Consider the following 25398-nt stretch of genomic DNA (forward strand, 5'->3'; position numbering starts at 1 on the left):
GGGGTCTCAGGCGCTGTAAGCGCTGCGAGGCAGCGACTCTACCGCTGCGCCACCGCGACCGCACGAACTCCTGACGCTTGAAGACCCACCTTCTGCTTGATGACTGCATGTCTCTGCTCCATATCGCGCTTATCCCGTGCCGAGTTCAACTCCAGCTGATGCAACTGATGGCAGGAAAAGACACACAACACTGAACATTGTTAAGGGGCCTGTCCCACTGAGGGGATCTTTTAGGCGACTGACGGTGCCTGCAATAGTCGTAGCAGGTCGCCGAAAAACCGGCGACTGGACTCCCCCCGACCCCACGACAATGTCTACGACAACCTGCCGCCTAGTCGACGTCAAGCTACGACAAGTGACGACCCGATCGTCGCGACATAGGACGTCCACGTACGACCACGCCTACGCCAACCTACGACCGCACAGGCGGCAACCCACGACAACCGACGTCAACCTACATCCAACGCTACGACAAGCTACGACCCTGTCGGCGACAACTGAAGACAATTCACGCCATGTTGGCTTCCGGTTTTGACCTGTCGCCGGTAGTCGCCAATGGACGTCGGTAGTCGCCAATGGACGTCGGTAGTCGCCAACGGAATTCTCCGAAGTCAGCACCGGCGACAACCTACGTCACCTGGCGACAATCTACGACAGCGCCTACGTCAGGAGACGTCAAGCTACGCTCATTGGCGTCAAACCCACTCGAGCGCTGAAAATGCTTAAACATTTCAAGATCCAGCAGCGACCAGACAAACGCTGCGACTCTTTGGAGACGACTCACGACCGCCCAGGCGACACCCCGGCGACCGTGTGGCCATGGCCTAGTCGCTTGTAGTCGCCTAAACAACTGCCTAAGTGGGACAGGGGTTTAGATTCGAGTTTCGTAATAAAGAGAGGTACAAAAAGCTGGGATAACTCAGCGGGACAGGCAGCATCTCTGGAGAGAAGGAAAGGGGTGACGTTTCGGGTCGAGACCCTTCCTCGGACTGAGAGTCAACCAGCACGGACATTGTGGGCCGAAGGGCCTGGGAGAAGGCAGGAGAATGGGCGTTGAGAGGGAAGGATAGACCGGACATGAATGAATGGCCGAATGGATGGGCCGAATGGCCTAATTCTGCTCCGAGAACTTATGAACTTCCTGCGCTCAACTCTTCCGTAAAGAGTCAAGGAACTGCAGGTGTTGGAACAAAAACAAAGTGCTGGAGGAACTCAGCAGGTCAGGCAACATCTGTGGAGGGTAGTCACAAAATTGCTGGGGTAACTCAGCGGGTCAGGTGGCATCTCTGGAGGGAAGGAATGGGTGACGTTTCGGGTCGAGCCCCTTCTTTGGACCGAGAGTCTGGGGGGAAGGGAATCGAGAGATAGAGACGGTGATGTAAAGAGATATAGAACAAAGGAATGAAAGATTTGTGAAATAGTAACGATAAAGGAAACAGGCCATTGCTGGCTGTGGGCTCGGTGAAAACGTGTTACAGACAATGAGACTCAACAAGATGACTTGGAAGTTGGTTGGACTTGGAGGGGGAGGGATGGAGAGAGAGGGGTGATGCAAGGGTTACTCGAAGTTAGAGGAATCATATTGGTATTCAAATTCAATATTCACTCTCGGCCCCGTTCCCCGAACACACTCCGTTAGCTTACACTGTCCGGGCCTACAGCGGCCCCCGGGCCTACAGTGTCTGGGCCTTCACTGTCCGGGCCTACACTGTCCGGGCCTACACTGTCCGGGCCTACACTGTCCGGGCCTACACTGTCCGGGCCTACACCGTCCGGGCCTACACCGCCCGAGCCTACACTGTCCGGGCCTACACTGTCCGGGTCTACGGCACCCCCCGGGCCTACACCGCCCGGGCTTACACCGCCCGGGCCTACACTGTCCGGGCCTACACTGTCCGGGTCTACAGTGCCCCCCGGGCCTAATACGGGACAAGGGCAGTCCCGTACCGGGCAAACAAATTCAGGCCAATATACGGGATGTCCCGGCTAATACGGGACAGTTGGCGACCCTAGGTGAAGGTCACAGCTGTCTCCGGACAACACAACAGGAAGAGATGAATCAGTGGGAAGGTTGCCATATATATCCCGAGAGAATCAAAGGAAGTATTTCAAGGATCCACTGAATGACGCCTGGACCAACTCCCTCTTTTAATGCACAGTTTGAAAAATGCAGCTCTATTTTTCTATCAAGTTATATCCAGCAAAAGCCTGGACCAGAAACTTTGACTTGCACACCCAATCACATGTCTATCCATAAACAACAGATTACATTTTAAAAGAAACAAAAATAACGAAACAAATAGTAGAAAATAAGAGACTCCCGCTGTGAGGGAGTGCAGCGTAGGTTCACCAGGTTAATCCCCCGGGATGGCGGGACTGTCATATGAGGAAAGATTGGGAAGACTGGGCTTGTATTCACCGGAGTTTCGAAAGACGAGAGGGGGATCTTATAGAGACGTATAAAATTATAAAAGGACTGGACAAGCTAGAGGCAGGAAAAATATTCCCAATGTTGAGGGAATGTCCAGAACCAGGGGCCACCCACACAGTCTAAGAATAAAGGGGAGGCTATTTAAAAATGAGGTGAGAAAAAAAACACATTTTCACCCAGAGAGTTGTGAGTTTGTGGAATTCTCTGCCACAGAGGGCAGTGGAGGCCGATTCACTGGATGAATTTAAGAGATAGTTAGATAGAGCTCTAGGGGCTAGTGGAATCAAGGGATATGGGGAGAAGGCAGGCAGGGGTTACTGATTGTGGATGATCAGCCGTGATCACATTGAATGGCAGTGCTGGCTCGAAGGGCCGAATGGCCTCCTCCTGCACCTGTTTTCTATGTTTCTATGTTTCCGTAAACAGAATGGCGGAGAGAGTCAAAAACGTCAAATTTTTGGTGTGCATATTTCCCGAAGATCTTCCCTGGACCCAACACACTGATGCAATCTATATACTAAAACTCTCGTTTGTTTGTTTGTTTGTTCCTGAACGTCTCTCCCTCCTAACCCCATTCTCCTGCCTTGCAATAGACAATAGGTGCAGGAGGAGGCCATTCGGCCCTTCGAGCCAGCACCACCATTCAATGTGATCATGGCTGATCATCCACAATCAGTATCCCGTTCCTGCCCTCTCCCCATACCCCCTGACTCCGCTATCATTAAGAGCTCTATCTAACTCTCTCTTGAAAGCATCCAGAGAATTGGCCTCCACAGTCTTCTGTGGCAAAGAATTCCACAGATTCACGCCCTCTGACCGAAGAAATTCCTTCTCATCCCCTTCCTTAAGGAACGTCCTTGAATTCTGAGGCTGTGCCCACTGGTCCTAGACACTCCCACTGGTGGAAACATCCACTCCATACACACTCTAATCTATACACTAAAACTCTCGTTTGTTTGTTTGTTTGTTCCTGAACTACAGCCAAAACGGTACACGATTGCGCGACAATTTTAGGCCCACCTTGCTCACTGTCATCCCTTTGGTGCTAATGGAAGAAGTTTCATTGAAATCGGCGTTATATTTTTAAAGTTATTCACATTTTAGTTTGGAAGAATGAGGGGGGGGGGGGGACCTCATTGAAGCGTACAGAATAGTGAAAGGCCTGGATAGAGTGGATGTGGAGAGGATGTTTCCACTGGTGGGAGAGTCTAGGACCAGAGGGCACAGCCTCAGAATAAAAGGATGTTCTTTTAGGAAGGAGATGAGGAGGAATTTCTTTAGTCAGAGGGTGGTGATGGAATGGGTGATGTTTTAGGTCATAAGGTCATAAGGAATAGTAGAATTAGGCCATTCGGCCCATCAAGTCTACTCCGCCATTCAATCACAGCTGATCTATCTCTCCCTCCTAACCCCATTCTCCTGCCTTCTCCCCATAACCCCTGACACCCGCACTAATCAAGAATTTATCTCTCTCTGCCTTAAAAATATCCACTGACTTGTGGCCTCCACAGCCGTCTGTGGCAAAGAATCCCACAGATTCACCGCCCTCTGACTAAAGAAATTCCTCCCCATCTCCTTCCTAAAAGAACGTTCTTTAATTCTGAGGCTGTGCCCTCTGGTCCAAGACTCTCCCACTAGTGGAAACATCCTCTCCACATCCACTCTATCCAGGCCGCTCACTGTTCTGTACGTTTCAATGAGGTCCCCCCTCATTCTTCTAAGCTCCAGCGAGTACAGGCCCAGTGCCAACAAACCCTCATCGTACGTTAACCCACTCATTCCTGGGATCGTTCTTGTAAACCTCCTCTGGACCCTCTCCAGAGCCAGCACGTCCTTCCTCAGATACAGGGCCCAAAATTGCTCCACAATACTCCAAATATTTATTGAAACACATAAGATTATTAAGGGATTGGACACACTAGAGGCAGGAAACATGTTCCCGATGTCGGGGGAGTCCAGAACCAGGGGCCACAGTTTAAGAATAAGGGGTAGGCCATTTAGAACAGAGATGAGGAAAAACCTTTTCAGTCAGAGAGTTGTTAATCTGTGGAATTCTCTGCCTCAGAAGGCAGTGGAGGCCAATTCTCTGGATGCTTTCAAGAGAGAGCTAGATAGAGCTCTTAAAGATAGCGGAGTCAGGGGGTATGGGGAGAAGGCAGGAACGGGGTACTGATTGAGAATGATCAGCCATGATCACAGTGAATGGTGGTGCTGGCTCGAAGGGCCGAATGGCCTACTCCTGCACCTATTGTCTATTGTCTGAATGCGGCCTTAGGTCAGACTGAAAAAAAGTCTCGACCCAGAACATCGGCCATTCCTTCTCTCCAGAGATGCTGCCTGACCCGCTGAGTTACTCCAGTATTTTTGTGTCTACCTTCGATTTTAACAGGCAGCTGCAGTTTTATTTTTTCAACACCTGCTGCCTGACCCGCTGAGTTACTCCAGCATCTTGGTGTTTAGCTATGGGGAAAGTGGATACAATCTACTGATCCGACAACACAGAACGTTAGTCCACACACGCGCATGCACACGCACGCACACACGCACGCACACATACACACACACACACACACACGTACACACGCAGACACGTATGCACACACGCACGCACACATGCACGCACACACACACACACGCACGCACGCACGCACACACACGCAAGCACGCACGCACACACAAGCACACGCACGCACACACGCACGCACACACGCACACACGCACGCACACACATACACACACACACGCACACACACACACGCACACAAGTACACACGCACGCACACACACACACGTACGCACACACGCACACACACGCACACACTTCACGCACACATTTCACGCACACACAGACCACCGCGGTGAGCTGATACTGACCCTGCCTCTGTCCTGGAGCGGGCAGCTCCGGACTCGGAAACACCGAGGCACAATCCCGCTCCTTGTCATTCCCAGGGAAGTCAGGGAACGGCTTCCCAATTACCCCGAGAAGCCTAGAATCCCTGAAACTAAATCCTTCGCCAACTTCCTGTTGTTTTGAAAGAGCGTGAGTCCGCGCTGCCAGCTGATGATCGGCTTCCCTTCGCTGTCTCTCTCCGTCTGTGCAGGAAGGAACTGCAGATGCTGGTCGAAACCAAAGATGGACACAAAGTGCTGGAGGAACTCAGCGGGACAGGGCAGCGCCTCTGGAGAAAAAAGGAATGGGTGGCGTTTCGGGTCGAGACCCTTCTTCAGACTGAAGACTTGCGCCTGAAGAATTGAATTGAATTCAATTGAATAAATTTCATTAGCCAAGTACGTATCCCATACAAGGAAGGTGGACACAAAATGGCGGAGTAACTCAGCGGGTCAGGCAGCATCTCAGGAGAGAAGGAATGGGTGACATTTCGGGTCGAGACCCTGATTGCCTGACCAGCTGAGTTACTCCAGCATTGTGTGACACCTTCGATTTGTACCAGCATCTGCAGTTATTTTCCTATCCATACAAGGAAACTCTTTGAAGCACTTCCCTCTGGAAGGCTCTCCAGACTGTCAAAGCTGCCACAGCCCGACATAAACACAGCTAGTAGCTCTACTCAATAACCAAAGATCGCTGGATACATCGGCGAGACCAAGCGCAGGCTCGGTGATCGTTTCGCTCGACACCTCCGCTCAGTCCGTCTTAACCTACCTGATCTCCCGGTGGCTCAGCACTTCAACTCCCCCTCCCATTCCCAATCTGATCTTTCTGTCCAGGGCCTCCTCCATTGTCAGAGTGAGGCCCAGCACAAATTGGAGGAACAGCACCTCATATTTTGCTTGGGCAGTTTATACCCCAGCGGTATGAACATTGACTTCTCTAACTTCAGGTAGCCCCTGCTTTCCCTCTCTCTCCATCCCCTCCCCTTCCCAGTTCTCCCACTAGTCATCCCGTCTCCGACTACATTATATCTACCGACTACAGACATCAGTCTGAAGAAGGGTCTCGACCCGAAATGTCACCCATTCCTTCTCTCCAGAGATGCAGCCTGACCCGCTGAGTTACTCCAGCATTTTGCGTCTACCTTCGATTTGTACCAGCATCTGCAGTTATTTTCCTACTCAGTCTGAAGAAGGGTCTCGACCCGAAACGTCACCCATTACTTCTCTCCAGAGTTGCTGCCTGACCCGCTGAATTACCCGCTGAATAGCGCGGAAACAGGCCCTTTCGGCCCACCGGGTCCGCGCCGACCAGCGATCCCCGCACACTAACACTATCCTACACTGGGGACAATTTTTACATTTTATACCAAGCCAATTAACCGACAAACCTGCACGTCTTTGGAGTGTGGGAGGAAACCGAAGACAGACAATAAACAATAGGTGCAGGAGGAGGCCATTCGGCCCTTCGATTCAATGTGATCATGGCTGATCATTCTCAATCAGTACCCCGTTCCTGCCTTCTCCCCATACCCCCTGACTCCGCTATCCTTAAGAGCTTTATCCAGCTCTCTCTTGAATGCATTCGGAGAATTGGCCTCCACTGCCTTCTGAGGCAGAGAATTCCACAGATTCACAACTCTCTGACTGAAAAAGCTTTTCCTCATCTCCGTTCTAAATGGCCTACCCCTTATTCTTAAACTGTGGCCCCTGGTTCTGGACTCCCCCAACATTGGGAACATGTTTCCTGCCTCTAACGTGTCCAACCCCTTAATAATCTTATACGTTTCGATAAGATCCCCTCTCATCCTTCTAAAGATCTCGGAGAAAACAGACGGGGAGAAAGTCCAAACTCCGTACGGACAGTGCCCGTAGTCGGGATGGAACCCGGGTCTCCGGCGCTGCATTCGCTGTAAGGCGGCAACTCTACCGCCGCGCCACCGTGACTGTGGTGATGATCATTATGGTCATTCGAGAGAACGGTGAACGCACAAGGCGATACCGCCGCGGCGAGCGGAGGGAGGGAGACGGACACGCCGTGGGCGCCCGCGGTCAACGAGAGCGGGCACGTACCTGCTCCGCCAGCTTCTTCTTGTACGCGTCGAGTTGCCGTAGGGTCTCGTGGCCTTGATTGAAGAGAGTGAACTGCGCATCCATGAAGGAAATCATCTGAAAGCAATCAGACCAGAGGCGTTGGCTGCCCGAAAAAACATTCTCATCATCTGTATACCATATACTAAAACTCTCGTTTGTTTGTTTGTTTGTTCCAGAACAACAGCCAAACGGTACACGATAGCGCGACAATTTTAGGCCCACCTTACTCACCGTCGTCCCTTTGGTGCTAATGGAAGAAGTTTCATAGAAATAGACAATAGACAATAGGTGCAGGGGGAGGCCATTTGGCCCTTCGAGCCAGCACCGCCATTCAATGTGATCATGGCTGATCATTCTCAATCAGTACCCCGTTCCTGCCTTCTCCCCATACCCCCTGACTCCGCTATCCTTAAAAGCTCTATCCAGCTCTCTCTTGAATGCATTCAGAGAATCGGCCTCCACTGCCTTCTGAGGCAGTGAATTCCACAGATTTACAACTCTCTGACTGAAAAAGTCTTTCGACTGTGTGTTGGCCCCTGGTTCTAGGATGTGGCCTGAAGACGGGACCATACCTAGTCCAGATTGTCCAACCTTCTTCAGAAGTCAATGGACTACTTTGGTACAGCCTGGACCAGTTTGAGCACCAGCGGGGCAGCAAAGTCCACCCGGTCCTGCTGTAACATTGACCCCAGCGTCAAGCATCTGCCCCAATAATGGTCCAAGCTGCCGCCATTGCCCTTGTAGCAGGGCGACTTTTACGAGGATGTTGCCAGGACTAGAGGGTGTGAGCTGTCGGGAGAGGTTGAGCAGGCTGGGTCTCCATTCCATGGAGCGCAGGAGGATGAGGGGAGATCTTGTAGAGGTGTACAAAATCACGAGAGGAATAGATCGGGTAGATGCACATTAGACACAATCTGCAGAAGGGTCTCGACCCGAAACGTCACCCATTCCCTCTCTCCTAGATGCTGCCTGACCTGCTGAGTTATCCCAGCATTTTGTGATACCTTCGGGTAGAGTCTCTTGCCCAGAGTAGGGGAATCGAGGACCAGGGGACATGGGTTCAAGGTGAAGGGGGAAAAGATTTAATAGGAATCCGAGGGGTAACTTATTCCACACAGAGGGTGGTGGGTGTCTGGAACGAGCTGCAGGAGGAGGTAGTTGAGGCAGGGACTATCGCAACAGTTAGACAGTTACATGTACAGGACAGGTTTGGAGGGATATGGGCCAAACGCGGGCAGGTGGGACTAGTGTGACTGGGACATGTTGGCCGGTGAGGGGCAAATAGGAATCTGAGGGGTCATTATTTCACACAGAGGGTGGTGGGTGTATGGAACGAGCTGCCAGAGGAGGTAGTTGAGGCTGGGAGTATCCCATCATTTGAGAAACAGTTGGACGGCTACATGGATAGGACAGGTTTGGAGGGTTTTGGACCAAGCGCAGGCAAGTGGGACTAGGGTAGCTGGGACATTGTTGGCCGGTGTGGGCAAGTTGGGCCGAGGGGCCCGTTTCCACACTGTATCACTCTATGACATCAAAAGCATACTCACAAAATGTAGTATCTCGTTCTTCTTCTTTGCCTGAATGACGTTTATCTAAAATTAAAACAAAAACTCCAGGTCAAAGATTTCAGAAGCACGTGTTTAGTTTAGTTAAGGGATACAGCGCGGAAACAGGCCCTTCGGCCCGTCGAGTCCGCGCCGACCAGCGATCCCCGCACACTAACACGATCCTACACACACCAGGGGTGTGGACAATTTACAGTCTTTACCCAAGCCAATTAACATACAAGCCTGCAAATCTTTGGAGTGCGGGAGGAATCAGGAGATCTCAGAGAAAACCCACGCAGGTCACGGGGAGAACGTGCAAACTCCATACAGACAGCACCCGTAGTTGGGGTCAACCCCACTGCACACACCATACACGTACTGAACTTTTTTTTTTCTTGTTTATTATAATAGACAATAGGCAATAGGTGCAGGAGGAGGCTATTCGGCCCTTCGAGCCAGCACCGCCATTCACCGTGATCATGGCTGATCATCCACAATCAGTACCCCGTTCCTGCCCTCTCCCCATATCCCTTGACTCCGCTATCTTTAAGGGCTCTATCTAACTCTCTCTTGAAAGCATCCAGAGAATCGGCCTCCACTGCCTTCTGAGGCAGAGAATTCCACAGCTTCACAACTCTCTGAGTGAAAAGGTTTTTCCTCATCCCCCTTCTAAATGGCCTACCCCTTATTCTTAAACCGTGTGGCCCCTGGTTCTGGACTCCCCCAACATTGGGAACATGTTTCCTGCCTCTAGCGTGTCCAATCCCTTAATAATCTTATATGTTTCAATAAGATCCCCTCTCATCCTTCTAAATTCCAGTGTATACAAGCCCAGTCGCTCCAGTCTTTCAACGTACGACAGTCCCGCCATCCCGGGAATTAACCTAGTAAACCTACGCTGCACTCCCTCAATAGCAAGAATGTCCTTCCTCAAATATTGTTTAAAGGGTGCAACGTTTACACCTTCTGTTGTGCTGCTGTAAGTATTTCATTGTACAGGAAAAAACTGCAGATGCTGGTTTAAATTGAAGATGGACACAATATGCCGGATTAACTCAGCAGGACAGGCAGCATCTCTGGAGGGACAAAACATCACCCATTCCTTCTCTCCAGAGATGCTGCCTGTCCCGCTGAGTTACTCCGGCATTTTGTGTCCATCTTCGATAGCAAGAATTTCATTGTTCTAGCTGGGTCGTGTGACAATAAGGAATGACCGAGATGGGATCGCGAAATGCCGGAGTAACTCAGCGGGTCAGGCAGCATCTCAGGAGAGAAGGAATGGGTGACGTTTCGGGTCGAGACCCTTCTTCAGACTGATGTCGGGGGGGGGGGCGGGACAAAGGTAGGATATAGGTGGAGACAGGAAGACAGTGGGAGAACTGGGAAGGGGGAGGGGAAGAGAGGGACAGAGGAGCTATCTAAAGTTAGAGAAGTGATACCTTCGATTTATACCAGCTTCTGCAGTTATTTTCCTGCCAAGGTGGGACGTGCCATTTGATCTCCTCCTGACTCAACAAGAATGTGCCAGTTCTGAAATTTCCAGTTGACCCTCCCCCCATTTATAAGGTCGTGTGATAGGAGCAGAATTAGGCCGTTCGGCCCATCAAGTCAACTCCGCCATTCAATCATGGCTGATCTATCTGACCTGCCTTCTCCCCATAACCCCCGACACCCGCACTAATCAAGAATCGATCTATCTCCCCCTTACAAATATCCATTGACTTGGCCTCCACAGCCGTCTGCGTTAATGAATTCCACAGATTCACCACCCTCTGGCTAAAGAAATTCCTCCTCATCTCCTTCCTAAAGGAACGTCCTTTAATTCTGAGGCTGTGCCCTCTGGTCCTAGACTCTCCCACTAGTGGAAACATCCTCTCCACATCCACTCTTTCCAAGCCTTTCACTATTCTGTACGTTTCAATGAGGTCCCCCCTCATCCTTCTAAACTCCAGCGAGTACAGGCCCAGTGCCCACAAACGCTCATCGTACGTTAACCCACTCATTCCTGGGATCGTTCTTGTAAACCTCCTCTGGGCACTCTCCAGAAAGGAGTGTCGTGACAGATTTAAAGGGCGCTCTTTTAGGAAGGAGGTGAGGAGGATCTTCTTTAGTCAGAGGGTGGTGAATCTGTGGAGCTCATTGCCACAGAGGGCTGTGGAGGCCAAGTCAATGGATATTTTTAAGGGCAGAGATAGACAAGTTCTTGATTAGAACGGGCGTCAAGGGTCACGGGGAGAAGGCAGGAGAATGGGATTGGAGGTAGAGATCAGCCGTGATTAGGGTTGCCAACTGTCCCGTATTAGCCGGGACATCCCGTATATTGGGCTAAATTGGTTTGTCCTGTACGGGACCGCCCTTATCCTGTATTAGGCCTGTAGGCCCGGATGGTGTAGGCCCGGACACTGTAGTCCTGGACACCGTAGGCCCGGGGGGCGCTGTAGGCCTGGACAGTATAGGCCCGGAGAGTGTAGGCCCGGAGAGTGTAGGCCCGGACAGTGTAGGCCCGGACAGTGTAGGCCCGGACAGTGTAGGCCCGGACGCCTTAGGCCCGGACCCTGCAAGCCCGGACGCTGCAGGCCCGGACGGTGTAGGCCCGGACAGTGTAGGCCCGGACAGTGTAGGCCCGGACGCCTTAGGCCCGGACGCCTTAGGCCCGGACCCTGCAGGCTCGGACACTGCAGGCCCGGAGGGTGTAGGCCTGGACAGTGTAGGCCCGGAGACCCGGGCGCCACCTAACGGAGGTTTGCCTAGCAACCACCTCCTGGCCCAGGCGGCCGCCGTTGGTGGAGCGGGAGCAGGTGGCCGCTGGCTGGGTAAGGTCACCCTTCGTCCCTTTGGCGACCCCTAGCCGCGGTTGAATGGCGGATTGGACTCGATGGGCCGAACGGCACTAATTTCGCTTCAGGAGCCGAGTGAGCGGAGACCGCGATGATGGGGGAGGGGGGGGGGGGGGGTGGGGGGGGGTGTGTGGTGGGGACGTACCTGGAGCACGTAGTCCAGTGACACGTGGCGGAAAGACTTGCGGACTCCCAGGAGGGCATTGGTGACCTCATCTGCTTCGTGGTGCTTCTTGGGCGCGGCCTGGGCGTTGCGGTTCAGCGCGTTCTCCAGATCCTCGCTGCCTTTATCAAAGTGCTTCTTCGTGTCCTTGAACTTCCTCACATCCCTGCCACGGGAAGGGGACAAAGAGGTCAATTTTCACGCGGAAGGCGGACGTGGTGGCACGCTATCGACCAGCTATGAACACTGACACGCTATGAACATTGACTTCTGCAACTTTAGATAGCTCCTCTGTCCCTCTCTCTCCATCCCCTCCCCTTCCCAGTTCTCCCACTAGTCTTCCTGTCTCCAACCACATCCTTTCTTTGTCCCCCCCCCTCCCCTGACATGTCTGAAGAAGGGTCCCGACCCGAAACGTCACCAATCTCTGCCGCGAAAAGCTGGAGTAACTCAGCGGGTCTGGCAGCATCTCGGGAGAGAAGGAACAGGTGACGTTTCGGGTCAAGACCCTTCTTCAGGCTGATGTCAGGGGAGGGGGGTGGGACAAAGAAAGGATGTAGTTGGAGACAGGAAGACTAGTGGGAGAACTGGGAAGGGGGAGGGGGAAAGAGAGGGACAGAGGAGCTATGTAAAGTTAGAGAAGTCAATGTTCATACCGCTGGGGTGTAAGCTGCCCAAGCGAAATATGAGGTGCTGTTCCCTCCAATTTGCGCTGGGCCTCACTCTGACAATGGAGGAGGCCCAGGACAGAAAGGTCAGACTGGGAGTGGGAGAGAGAGTTGGAGTGCTGAGCCACCGGGAGATCAGGTTGGTTAAGGTGAACTGAGCGGAGGTGTTGAGTGAAACGATCGCCGAGCCTGCGCTTGGTCTCACCAATGTAGAGAAGTTGACAGTCCGCCTTAACTAACCTGATCTCCCGGTGGCTCAGCACTTCAACGCCCCCTCCCATTCCCAGTCTGACCTCTCTGTCCTAGGCCTCCTCCATTGTCAGAGTGAGGCCCAGCGCAAATTGGAGGAACAGCACCTCATATTTCGCTTGGGGAGCTTACACCCCAGCGGTATGAACATTGACTTCTCTAACTTTAGATAGCTCCTCTGTCCCTCTCTTTCCCCCTCCCCCTTCCCAGTTCTCCCACTAGTCTTCCCGTCTCCAATTACATCCTTTCTTTGTCCCCCCCCCCTCCCCTGACATCAGTCTGAAGAAGGGTCTCGACCCGAAACATCACCCATTCCTTCTCTCCCGAGATGCTGCCTGACCCGCTGAGTTAATGCAGCTTTTTGTGATACCTTCGATTTGTACCAGCATCTGCAGTTATTTTCCTACACCACCTTCTGCCGTGATGCCTTCTGCAACTTTCCAAAAAGATGCACTTGTTTTAAATAAGCTCGAGGTTGAAAACATCTTTGGGTGAAAAACAAAACTCCACACTACCCACAAATTCCAGATGCCCAAAGTGTCCGTTAAGAAAATCAGTCAAAATGTGTAGGAAGGAACTGCAGCTGCTGGTTTAAACCGAAGATAAGGCACAAAGTGCCGGAGTAACTCAGCGGGACGGGCAGCATCTCCGGAGAGAAGGGATGGGTGACGTTTAGGGTCGAGACCCTTCTTCTGAAAGGGTGACCTTTCTTCCGAATAACTTTCTTATAGAAACGTATAAAATTATAAAAGGACTGGACATGCTAGATGCAGGCAAAATGTTCCCAATGTTGGGGGAGTCCAGAACCAGGGGCCACACACACACAGTCTAAGAATGAAGGGGAGGCCATTTAAAACTGAGGTGAGAAAAAAACTTTTTCACCCAGAGAGTTGTGAATTTGTGGAATTCTCTGCCACAGAGGGCAGTGGAGGCCGATTCACTGGGTGAATTGAAAAGAGAGTTAGATGGAGCTCTAGGGGCTAGCGGAATCAAGGGATATGGGGAGAAGGCAGGCACGGGTTAGTGATTGTGGATGATCAGCCGTGATCACAATGAATGGCGGTGCTGGCTCGAAGGGCCAAATGGCCTCCTCCTGCACCCATTTTCTATTTTTCTATGTAAAGATGAGGGAGTGGGGGCCTGGAAAACAGAAGTCATTGGCGAGACAAAGGGGCATGTGAGGTGTTTTGAACATAGGTAGGGGACATAGGTTCAGTCAGAAGAAGGGTCTCGACCTAAAACGTCACCCATTCCTTCTCTCCCGAGATGCCTCCTGTCCCGCTGAGTTACTCGAGCATTTTGTGTCTATTTTCGGTGTAAACCAGCATCTGTAGTTCCTTCCTACTAAGCATCTGTGCGCAGAGAGGTGTACAAAGATATAGAGATAGATAGATTCAGAGACATATCAGTAATGAGGATGGACACAGACAGAAATGTACACAGTATTTTGAAGCAGGCTCGGATATACACTAGGAGACAGAGTTATGGAAAAACCGTTTGAATAGCTTGTTATTTTGAGAGGAATAGATCGGGTTGATGCACAGAATCTTTTACCCAGAGTAGGGGAATCGAGGACCAGAGGACATAGGTTCAAGGTGAGGGGGGAAAAGATTTAATAGGAATCTGAGGGGTAACTTTTTCACACAGTGGGTGGTGGGTGTATGGAACGAGCTGCCGGAGGAGGTAGTTGAGGCTGGGACTATCCCATCGTTTAAGAAACAGTTGGACAGGTACATGGATAGGACGGGTTTGGAGGGATATGGACCAAGCGCAGGCAAGTGGGACTAGTGCAGCTGGGGCATTGTTGGCCGGTGTGGGCGAGTTGGGCCGAAGGGCCTGTTTCCACGCTGTATCACTCTGTGACTCTATATATTCCCAACCTCAATACTCTACAATGCACTCACTCCTTGATGAAATTATACAGATGTTGTTTGACTGATTTCTGTGTCACATCGATGAGTGCCTGAAACAGAGAAGAGATGAAATAAATACGGATCTGAAGAAGGGTCTCGACCCGAAACGTCACCCATTCCTTCCCTCCAGAGATGCTGCCCGACCCGCTGAGTAACTCCAGCATTTTGTTGCTAGTTTTAGTTTGTAGTTTTAGTTTTAGAGGTACAGTGTGAAAACAGGCCCTTCGGCCCATCGAGTCCGCGCCGACCAGCGATCCCCGCACACTAACACTATCCTACACACACCAATTTTTACATTTTATGCCAAGCCAATTAACCAGCAAACCTGCACGTCTTTGGAGCGCGGGAGGAAAGCGAAGATATCGGAGAAAACCCACGCAGGTCACAGGCAGAACTACTATCTACCTCATTGGAGACCCTCGGACTATCCTTGATCGGACTTTGCTGGCTTTCCCTCGCACAAAACGTTATTCCCTTATCATGTATCTGTATACTGCAAATGGCTCGATTGTAATCGGGTGTTGCCTTTCCGCTGACAAGGAAGGCACGCAACAAAAGCTTTGGTCCTAGACTCTCCCACTAGTGGAAACATCCTCTCCACATCCACTCTATCCAGGCCGCTCACTATTCTGCAAATGTTAATGAGGTCCCCCCTCATCCATCTAAACTCCAGCGAGTACAGGCCCAGTGCCGACAAACGCTCGTCATTAGGTTAACCCACTCATTCCTGGGATGAATCTCGTCAACCTCCTCTCCAGAGCCAGCACATCCTTCATAGAAACGTAGAAAATAGGTGCAGGAGGGGGCCATTTGGCCCTTCGAGCCAGCACCGCCATTCATTGCGATCGTGGCTGATCATCAACAATCAGTAACCCGTGCCTGCCTTCACCCCATATCCCTTGATTCCGCTAGCCCCTAGAGCTCCATCTAACTCTCTTTTAAATTCATCCAGTGAATTGGCCTCCGCTGCCCTCTGTGGCAGAGAATTAATTCCACAAATTCACAACTCTGGGTGAAAAAGTTTTTGTCTTATCTCAGTTTTAAATGGCCTCCCCTTTATTCTTAGACTGTGTGTGTGTGGCCCCTGGTTCTGGACTCCCCCAACATTGGGAATATTTTTCCTCCATCCAGCTTGTCCAGTCCTTTTATAATTTAATACGTCTCTATAAGATCCCCCTCTCATCCTTCTAAACTCCAGTGAATACAAGCCCAGTCTTTCCAATCTTTCCTCATATGAGCTAGAGCTCTATCTAACTCTCTTTTAAATTCATCCAGTGAATTGTCCTCCACTGCCTTCTGTGGCAGAGAATTAATTCCACAAATTCCTCAGATCTCTCTCTCTCTCTCTCTCTCTCTCTCTCTCTCTCTCTCTCTCCTCTCTCTCTCTCTCTCTCTCTCTCTCTCTCTCTCTCTCTCTCTCTCTCTCTCTCTCTCTCTCTCTCTCTCTCTCTCTCTCTCTCTCTCTCTCTCTCTCTCTCTCTCTCTCTCTCTCTCTCTCTCTCTCTCTCTCTCTCTCTCTTCTCTCTCTTCTCTCTCTCTCTCTGTCCTCTTTCTCATTCCCCACAAACAGATACTCACCATTTGATATTCGACCATATCGTTCAAACTGCAAGAAAACTTCTCCAGGCATCCCTGTGAGGACAAAGATTCACAGATTCAAAGGAAAACCCCCAGAAAGAGAAATATATAGTTGGGGGTTGGGGGAAATATCTCCTTGTCTCTGACCAGTGGCAGAGAAAATGGCACCAAGCTGGCGACTCTGTGTACTGCCTCAGTGCACCGCTCCTGTGCACTTGACCTGTATCTAGGGGTTGCCAACTTTCTCACGCCCAAACACGGGACAAAGGATGACCTCACCGCCCCCCCCGCGCCCCCACCTGACCTCACCCAGCCAGCGGCCATGTGCTCCCGCAACACCAATGGCGGCCGCCCGGGCCGGAAGGCGGGTTGCTAGGCAACCTCTGTCAGGCGGCGCCCGGGCCTCCGGGCCTACACTGTCCAGGCCTACACTGTCCGGAGATAAAATGTCGGAAAGCTAGAGTGTCAGAACCTAAACTGTTGGGACTTACAATGTCCGGGCCTACAGCGTCCGGGCCTACAGCGTCCGGGCCTACAGTGTCCGGACATATAGTGTCCGGGCCTACAGCGTCCGGGCCTACAGCGTCCGGGCCTACACTGTCCGGGCCTACACTGTCCGGGCCTACACTGTCCGGGCCTACAGCGTCCGGGCCTACAGCGTCCGAGCCTACAGCGTCCGGGCCTACAGCGTCTGGGCCTACAGCATCTGGGCCTACAGCATCTGGGCCTACAGCGTCCGGGCCTACAGCGTCCGGGCCTACAGCGCCCCCCGGGCCTAATACGGGACAAGGGTGGTTCCGTACGGGACAAACCAAATCAACCCAAAATACGGGATGTCCTGGCTAATACGGGACAGTTGGCAACCCGAGCTGTATCTGACATGCTTATCTAATATGTATCTCAGTGCTTATGTACAGTGATACTTGTACTGAACTGTACACAAAAATGGATTTCACTGTACATGTGACAAATAAAGTATCATGCCAGATATACACGCACACACACACACACGCAGAGACACGCACGCACGCACACACGCAGAGACACGCGCACACACACAGAGACAAGTACACACAGAGACACACATACACACGCAGAGATACGCGCACCCTCACACACGCAGAGATACGCGCACCCTCACACACGCAGAGACACTCGCACACACACACAAGCAAAGACACGCACGCATACACACACCCGCATACACACACACACGCAGACACACACACGCAGACACGCACACACGCAGACACGCACACATGCGCAGAGACACGCACGCACGCACGCAAAGACACTGCACGCATACACACACACATGCAGACACAAACACACGCAGAGACATGCACGCACACACGCAGACACAAACACACACACGCAGAGACATGCACGCACACACAGGCAGACACGCACACACGCAGACACAAACATACACACGCAGAGACATGCACGCACACACAGGCAGACACGCACACACGCAGAGACATGCATGCACACACACACTCACACTTTCACACAGCGACACACACACAGACACACATAGCGACACACACTTGCACGCACGCTCGCACAGAAAAGCCATGCACGCACACTAGCACACACACTTGCACACTCACACAAACATGCACACACACGCACACACAGATAGCCACACACCCACCCACACACACAGCCACACACACATACACAGGTAAACAAAATGGATGCCGCTCCCCCGTAGTGCGGCTTGGCCTGTGTGCCATGTGCCGTGCGTGTTTGGATGCGCACCCCTCTGGCGAGTACTTACACTCATCATCTCATCGCCCTTGCAGTGGACTCCCAGGTCACGGATGCAGTTGACAAACTGCTTGGTGTTAGCGCCGTAGGTACGGCCTGCATCCAGCATGTTGCTGCATACCTTCACCAGCTGCAACACAGGGGCCGCACCACAATCACATGGAGTCAAAGAGCCCCTCAGCGCGGAAACGGGCCCTTCAGCCCAACCCGCTCACACTGGCCAACCTGTCCCAGCTACACTAGCCCCACCTGCCCGCGTTTGGCCCACATCCCTCCAAACCAGTCCTATCCATGTACCCGTCTAACCTATTCTTAAATGTTGTGATAGTCCCTCCTCTGACAGCTCGTTCCATACACCCACCACCCTCTGTGTGCAAAAGTTTAGTTTGGAGATACAGCACAAAAACAGGCCCTTCGATCCACCGGGTCCGCGCCGACCAGCGATCCCCGCACACTAACACTATCCTACACACACTGGGGACAATTTTTACATTTACCAAACCAATTTACCTATACACCTGTACATCTTTGGAAACCGAAGGTCTCGGAGAAAACCCACGCAGGTCACGGGGAGAACGTACAAACTCCGTACAGGCAGCACCCGTGGTCGGGATGGAACCCGGGTCTCCGGCGCTGCATTCGCTGAAAGGCAGCAACTCTACCGCCGCGCCACCGTGACCGCCCACAATCAATGTGGAGGAAGGAACTGCAGACGCTGGAGTAACTCAGCGGGACAGGCAACATCTCTGGAGAGAAGGAATGGGTGACGTCTCGGCCCAAGATGCTGCCTGTCCCGCTGAGTTACTCCAGCTTTTTTTGTGTCTATCTTTCATTTGAACCAAGGTGCTTTGTGGTGGAGGTATCCAACAGGATTGGGGGTCAGAAAATGTGAAACATGGGGTCCAGAGGGAAATAGAAGCCAATCCCATTGAAACTGTAGACTAGGGTTGGCAACTTCCTCACTCCCAAATAAGGGACAAAGGGTGATTTCATTGCTCCGCGCCCCACGTGACCTCACCCTCCTAGGGCTGGGGGGGGGGAGGCGGGTTGCTATGCAACCTCCGTTAGGCGGCGCCCTGGCCTACGGGCCTACACTGTCCGGGACGACAGTGGCCCCCGGGCCTACAGTGTCCGGGCCTACAGTGTCCGGGCCTACAGTGTCCGGGCCTACAGTGTCCGGGCCTACACTGTCCGGGCCTACACTGTCCGGGCCTACACTGTCCGGGCCTACACTGTCCGGGCCTACAGTGTCCGGGCCTACAGTGTCCGGGCCTACAGTGTCCGGGCCTACATTGTCCTGGCCTACACTGTCCGGGCCTACAGTGTCCGGGCCTAACGCGCCCCCCCCCCGGGCCTAATACAGGACAAGGGAGCCCAATATACGGGATGTCCCGGCTAATACGGGACAGTTGGCAACCCTGCAGTCGACTTTTCTCATTCCTTTCACACTTACCTTCTCGAGTTTGGCTTCGAGTTCTGTCACTTCCAACTCGACCCCTTCAATGGAAGCCCTGGAGGAGAAATTGAGAGGTCAAAGAGTGATAGGAACCTTCTAGAAGACAGGCTTTGCCCTGCCCCCACCTCTCTTTTCCAGCTTTCTCCAATCAGTCTGAAGACGTGTCCCTACCTGAAATGTCCATTCCCCTCCCCTCCCCTCCCCCCTTGCCACAAATGCTGCCTGACCTGCTGAGTTTAATTTAGTTTAGGTTAGAAATACAGCGCGGAAACAGGCCCTTCGGCCCACCGAGTCCGCGCCGACCAGCGATCCCCGCACACTAACCTAAACACACACACGCACACACACGTCTTTGGAGTGTGGGAGGAAACCGGAGATCCGTGTGAGGAATAGATCGGGTAGATGCACACATTCTCTTACCCAGAGTAGGGGAAATTGAGGACCAGAGGACATAGGTTCAAGGTGAAGGGGAAAAGATTTAATAGGAATCTGAGGGGTAGCTTTTTCACACAGAGGGTGGTGGGTGTATGGAACGAGCTGCCAGAGGAGGTAGTTGAGGCTAGGACTATCCCAATGTTTAAGAAACAGTTAGACAGGTACATGGATAGGACAGGTTTGGAGGGATATGGACCAAACGTGGGCAGGTGGGACTCGTGTAGCTGGGACATGTTGGCCAGTGTGGGCTAGTTGGGCCTGTTTCCACACTGTATCACTCTACGACTGTAAGGGTTTCGACCCAAAAAGTCACCCGTTCCTTCTCTCCAGAGATGCTGCCTGCCCCGCTGAGTTCCCCCAGCAGTTCCCCCGGTAGAGTTGCCGCCTTACAGCGAATGCAGCGCCGGAGCCCCGGGTTCCATCCTGACTACGGGCGCTGTCTGTACAAACAGTAGATTGCACGTTCTCCCCGTGACCTGCGTGGGTTTTCTCCGAGATCTTCGGTTTCCTCCCACGCTCCAAAGACGTGCGGGTTTGTAGGTTAATTGGCTTGGTAAAATGCAAAAATTGTCCCTAGTTGTGTGTAAGATAGTGTTAATGTGCGGGGATCGCTGGTCGGCGCGGACCCGGTGGGCCGAAAGGGCCTGTTTCTGCGCTGTATCTCTAAACTAAACTAAACTAAAGTTGTGGGTAGACACAAAGTGCTGGAGTAACTCAGCGGGACAGGCAGCATCTCGGGAGAGAAGGAATGGGTGACGTTTCGGGTCGAGACCCTTCTTCAGACTGATGTCAGGGGAGGGGGCGGGACAACGATAGCATGTATTCGGAGACGGGAGGACTAGTGGGAGAACTAGGGGGAGAAGGCAGGCACGGGTTACTGATTGTGGATGATCAGCCATGATCACAATGAATGGCGGTGCTGGCTCGAAGGGCTGAATAGTCTATTGTCTGTAACTGGGGAGGGGGAGGGGAGAGAGAGGGACAGAGGAACTATCTGGAAGTTAGAGAAGTCAATGTTCATACCGCTGGAGTGTAACAACTAAAGTTGTGTGTTGTGTGTGTTGGCTTTCAGTTGTTCTGCCTGTGGTTATCTTGACTTCCTATGGGGTCGATATCAATCGCTGGCATCTATCGGCCCAGCTTCCTGTCACTTCCCCTCATCTCAGCTGTAGCTTGGTAACGCAACACGAACGACAGTGTGTGGTACAAGCCTATAACATAATCCTCTCAGAGGTCTTGAGGCCCAGCTCTTGAGTCCGAGGTATGCTCCAGCAGAAAACCGGTCCTACCAACATCTTCTGCTTAGCCTAGTTCAGTTTAGAGATGCTACGTGGAATCAGGCCCTTTGGCCCACCGGGTCAATAGACAATAGGTGCAGGAGGAGGCCATTCAGCCCTTCATTGAGATCATGGCTGATCATCCACAATCAGTACCCCGTTCCTGCCCTCTCCCCATACCCCCTGACTCCGCTATCATTAAGAGCTCTATCTAGCTCTCTCTTGAAAGCATCCAGAGAATTGGCCTCCACTGCCTTCTGAGGCAGAGAATTCCACAGATTTACGACTCTCCGGGTAAAAACGTTTTTCCTCATCCCCGTTCTAAATGGCCGACCCCTTATTCTTAAACTGTGTGTGGCCCCTGGTTCTGGACTCCCCCAACATCGGGAACATGTTTCCTGCCTCTAGCGTGTCCAATCCCTTAATAATCTTATATGTTTCAATAAGATCTCCTCTCATCCTTCCAAATTCCAGTGTGTACAAGCCCAGTCGCTCCAGTCTTTCAACATACGACAGTCCCGCCGACCAGCGATCCCCGCACACACACACACACACACACTAGGGACAATTTATAATTTTACCGAAGCCAATTGACCTACAGACCCGCACGTCTTTGGAGTGTGGGAGGAAACCGGAGCATCCGGAGAAAACCCTCGCAGGTCACAGGGAGAACGTAAAAACTCCGCACAGACAGGCACCCGTGGTCGGGATCGAACCCGGGTCTCCGGCGCTGCGAGGCAGCAGCTCGACCCGCTGCGCCACCATGCTGGGCGATAATTCTCCGGCACATCCTCGTGGAAATGGCCACTGGATTGTGGGAGGACAGAGGGAATCGAAACTAGGCTTTCTTTGCAGATTGACCTCATACATCCAGGGGAAAGTGTACCGACCGTCTCTCTACCACCTTTCAATTCTGCTTCAAAACCATGCAGAATCCCAAATGGGGACCTCAAAGGGGAAGTTCAAACATTGACATTAAGAGCAGTTAATTCCGGAGGTGAAAGATGAGGAACGTAGAAACATAGAAAATAGGTGCAGGAGGAGGCCATTCGGCCCTTCCAGCCAGCACCGCCATTCAATACGAATATTCAAATGGGTTGCTGCCTCACAGCGCCAGAGACCCGGGTTCGATCCCGACCACGGGCGCTGTCTGTACGGAGTTTGCACGTTCTCCCCGTGACCTGCGTGGGTTTCCTCCGAGATCTTCGGTTTCCTCCCACACTCCAAAGACGTGGTCCATATCCCCCCCAAACCTGTCCAACTGTTTCTTAAACATTGGTTATAATCCCAGCCACAACTACCTCCTCCGGCAGCTCGTTCCATACACCCATCACCATCTGTGTGAAAAAGTTACCCCTCAGATTCCTAGAGTCAAAGAGTCATAGATGATACAGTGTGGAAACAGGCCCTTCGGTCCAACTCGCCCACACCGGCCAACAATGTCCCAGCTACCCTAGTCCCACTTGCCCGCACTTGGTCCATATCCCTCCAAACCTGTCCTATCCATGTACCTGTTTAACTGCTTCTTAAACGATGGGATTGTCCCAGCCTCAACTATCTCCTCTGGCAGCTCGTTTCATACGCCCACCACCCTCTGTGTGGAAAAAGTAACCCCTCGGATTCCTACTAAATCTTTTCCCCTTCACCTTGAACCTATGTCCTCTGGTCCTCGATTCCCCAACTCTGGGCAAGAGACTCTGTGCATCTACCCGATCTATTCCTCTCATGATTTTGTACATCTCTATAAGATTCCTGTAAAAAATCTTTTCCCCTTCACCTTGAACCTATGTCCTCTGGTCCTCGATTCCCCTACTCTGGACAAGAGACTCTGTGCATCTACCCGATCTATTCCTCTCATGATTTTGTACACCTCTATAAGATTCCTGTTAAATCTTTTCCCCTTCACCTTGAACCTATGTCCTCTGGTCCTCGATTCCCCTACTCTGGGCAAGAGACTCTGTGCATCTACCCGATCTATTCCTCTCATGACTTTATGCGCTGTGAGCAGTTCAGTTTGCCTACTGGGATAAATAAAGTTCAATCGTATGGTATCGTTTGCTCAGCTGCCTGGCCTCGCTGAGATCCAGCCACTCTAAGGTGTCGGATGAACACCGCAGGACCTGGCTGAGACCTGCTGAGTTTCCGTGTGCAGTCTTTACCCAGAGCAACTAGTGCAGCTCACAGGATGTTGCGAGATCCACTTTAGCAGAGAAAATAACCACAGGTACGCTCGCCTGCGGTACAGTTGTTGCACAGGAAGGAACTGCAGACGCTGGTTTAAACCGAAGTTAGACGCAAAACACAGACTGGAGTACCCCAGCGGGTCAGGCAGCATCTCTGGAGAGAAGCAAGTCTGACTTTCGGCATCTGATTGGGGGCAGAGGGGGGGAGGGGAGAGAGGGGGGGGGATGGAGGGGGGAGGAGAGAGGATAACGGGGGGGTTGAGGGGGATGGAGATGGGGGGAGGGGGGATGGAGGGAGGGGAGGGAGCATGGAGGGGAGGGGGAGAGGAGAGAGGATTAGGGGGGGTTGAGGGGGATGGAGGAGGGGGGAGGGGGAGGGTTGAAGGGGATGGAGGAGGGGGAGAGGGAGGAGGAGGGAGGGGTGGAGGAGAGGGTGCTGCACCAATGCAGGAGAGGTTTGGGCCCCACGGGTCCACTTGGTCCATTCAACATGAACATCCACCACAGTGGATTCCACGTTCCTCACTGTGATGGATGGTGATAATGTCCCATCAGCTTCCTCTTTGTTGGCAATGGATGGGTGCAGTAGCCACACTCAGCTTTCAGCTCCATAACCCAATTGCTTGATCCTACCTGAACTTGGGGGAGTCCTTCAGGCATTCTTCAAAATCAATGGAGATAGTCATCTTGCTCGATGTTGGCGGTGGTGCTGGGTGGTCGTTTGGGCGAGGGGGGACACACACACACACACACACAAGAAGAACAACTGTGTGTCTTTAGGGTCCTCAACGTCCCATGTCCCGCGGGGAAGGCCGAGCACGGCAGGTTCTGGCCGAGCGAGCAGCTTCGAGCACGGAAGAACAGCAATGTGGGCGGAACGCCACACCTGACCACATCCTGCAGAGGCACAGCTTAGCACAACTCCAAACAACAAGCTCGCTGGCAGCTAAGGCGGCTAAACACCTGCCCGTGCAGTCACAGAGTCACGGACACAGCCTGAAGGAGGGTCTCGACCCGAAACGTCGCTCATTCCTTCTCTCCACAGATGCTGCCTGACCCGCTGAGTTACTCCAGCACTCTGTGAAATGTCACCTATCCATGTTCTCCACAGATGCTGCCTGACCCGCTGAGTTACTCCAGCACTCTGTGAAACGTCACCTATCCACGTTCTCCCCAGAGATGCTGCCTGACCCGCTGAGTTACTCCAGCACTCTGTGAAACGTCACCTATCCATGTTCCCCACAGATGCTGCCTGACCCGCTGAGTTACTCCAGCTTGTGGTGCCTTTCTCCGGTTTAAACCAGCATCTGCAGTTCCTCGGTAATACACAAAATGCTGGAGTAACTCAGCGGGTCGGGCAGCATCACGGGAGAGAAGAGATGGGTGACGTTTCGGGTCGAGACCCTTCTTCAGACTGATGACCAGCATCTGCAGTTTTTTTCCCCCTACACATCTGCAGTTCCTTCTTGCACATACAGCGTGGAAACAGGCCCTTCAGCCCAACTTTCCCACACCGGCCAACATAAGGTCATATGTGATAGGAATAGAATTAGGCCATTCGGCCCATCAACTCTACTCCGCCATTCAATCATGGCTGATCTATCTCTCCCTCCTAACCCCATTCTCCTGCCTTATTCCATGTCCTAGCTACACTAGTCCCATCTGCCCACATTTGGCCCATCTCCCTCCAAACCTGTCCTATCCATGTACCTGTCCAACGGTTTCTTAAACTTTGGGATAGTCCCAGCCTCAACTACCTCCTCTGGCAGCTCGTTCCATACACCCACCACCCTTTGTGTGGAAAAAGTTACCCCTCAGATTCCTATTAAATCGTTTCCCCTTCACCTTAAACCCATGTCCTCCGGTCCTCGATTCCCCTACTCTGGGCAAGGGACTCTGTGC

The 25398-nt window shown here is 52.3% G+C and overlaps 1 protein-coding gene across 1 annotated transcript in view; it reads right to left on the reverse strand.

The window, feature by feature from the left end:
* The window catches only part of LOC144609345 (arf-GAP with coiled-coil, ANK repeat and PH domain-containing protein 2-like), a 49847-nt gene extending 25594 nt beyond the window's left edge, over window positions 1–24253 (reverse strand). Inside the window, exons 1-9 of the mRNA XM_078427776.1 lie at window positions 24130–24253; window positions 19599–19656; window positions 18156–18275; window positions 16373–16426; window positions 14786–14844; window positions 11947–12130; window positions 8965–9009; window positions 7397–7492; window positions 90–164 (exon numbers count right to left, since the gene is read on the reverse strand). Coding sequence (XP_078283902.1) covers window positions 90–164; window positions 7397–7492; window positions 8965–9009; window positions 11947–12130; window positions 14786–14844; window positions 16373–16426; window positions 18156–18275; window positions 19599–19656; window positions 24130–24182 — 744 coding nt within the window. The 5' untranslated portion in view covers window positions 24183–24253. The remainder of the gene's footprint in view (window positions 1–89; window positions 165–7396; window positions 7493–8964; window positions 9010–11946; window positions 12131–14785; window positions 14845–16372; window positions 16427–18155; window positions 18276–19598; window positions 19657–24129) is intronic.
* Between the last annotated feature and the right edge of the window lie 1145 nt (window positions 24254–25398).

Source organism: Rhinoraja longicauda, chromosome 34 (assembly GCF_053455715.1).
Source record: "Rhinoraja longicauda isolate Sanriku21f chromosome 34, sRhiLon1.1, whole genome shotgun sequence".
Taxonomy (NCBI): Eukaryota; Metazoa; Chordata; class Chondrichthyes; order Rajiformes; family Arhynchobatidae; genus Rhinoraja; species Rhinoraja longicauda.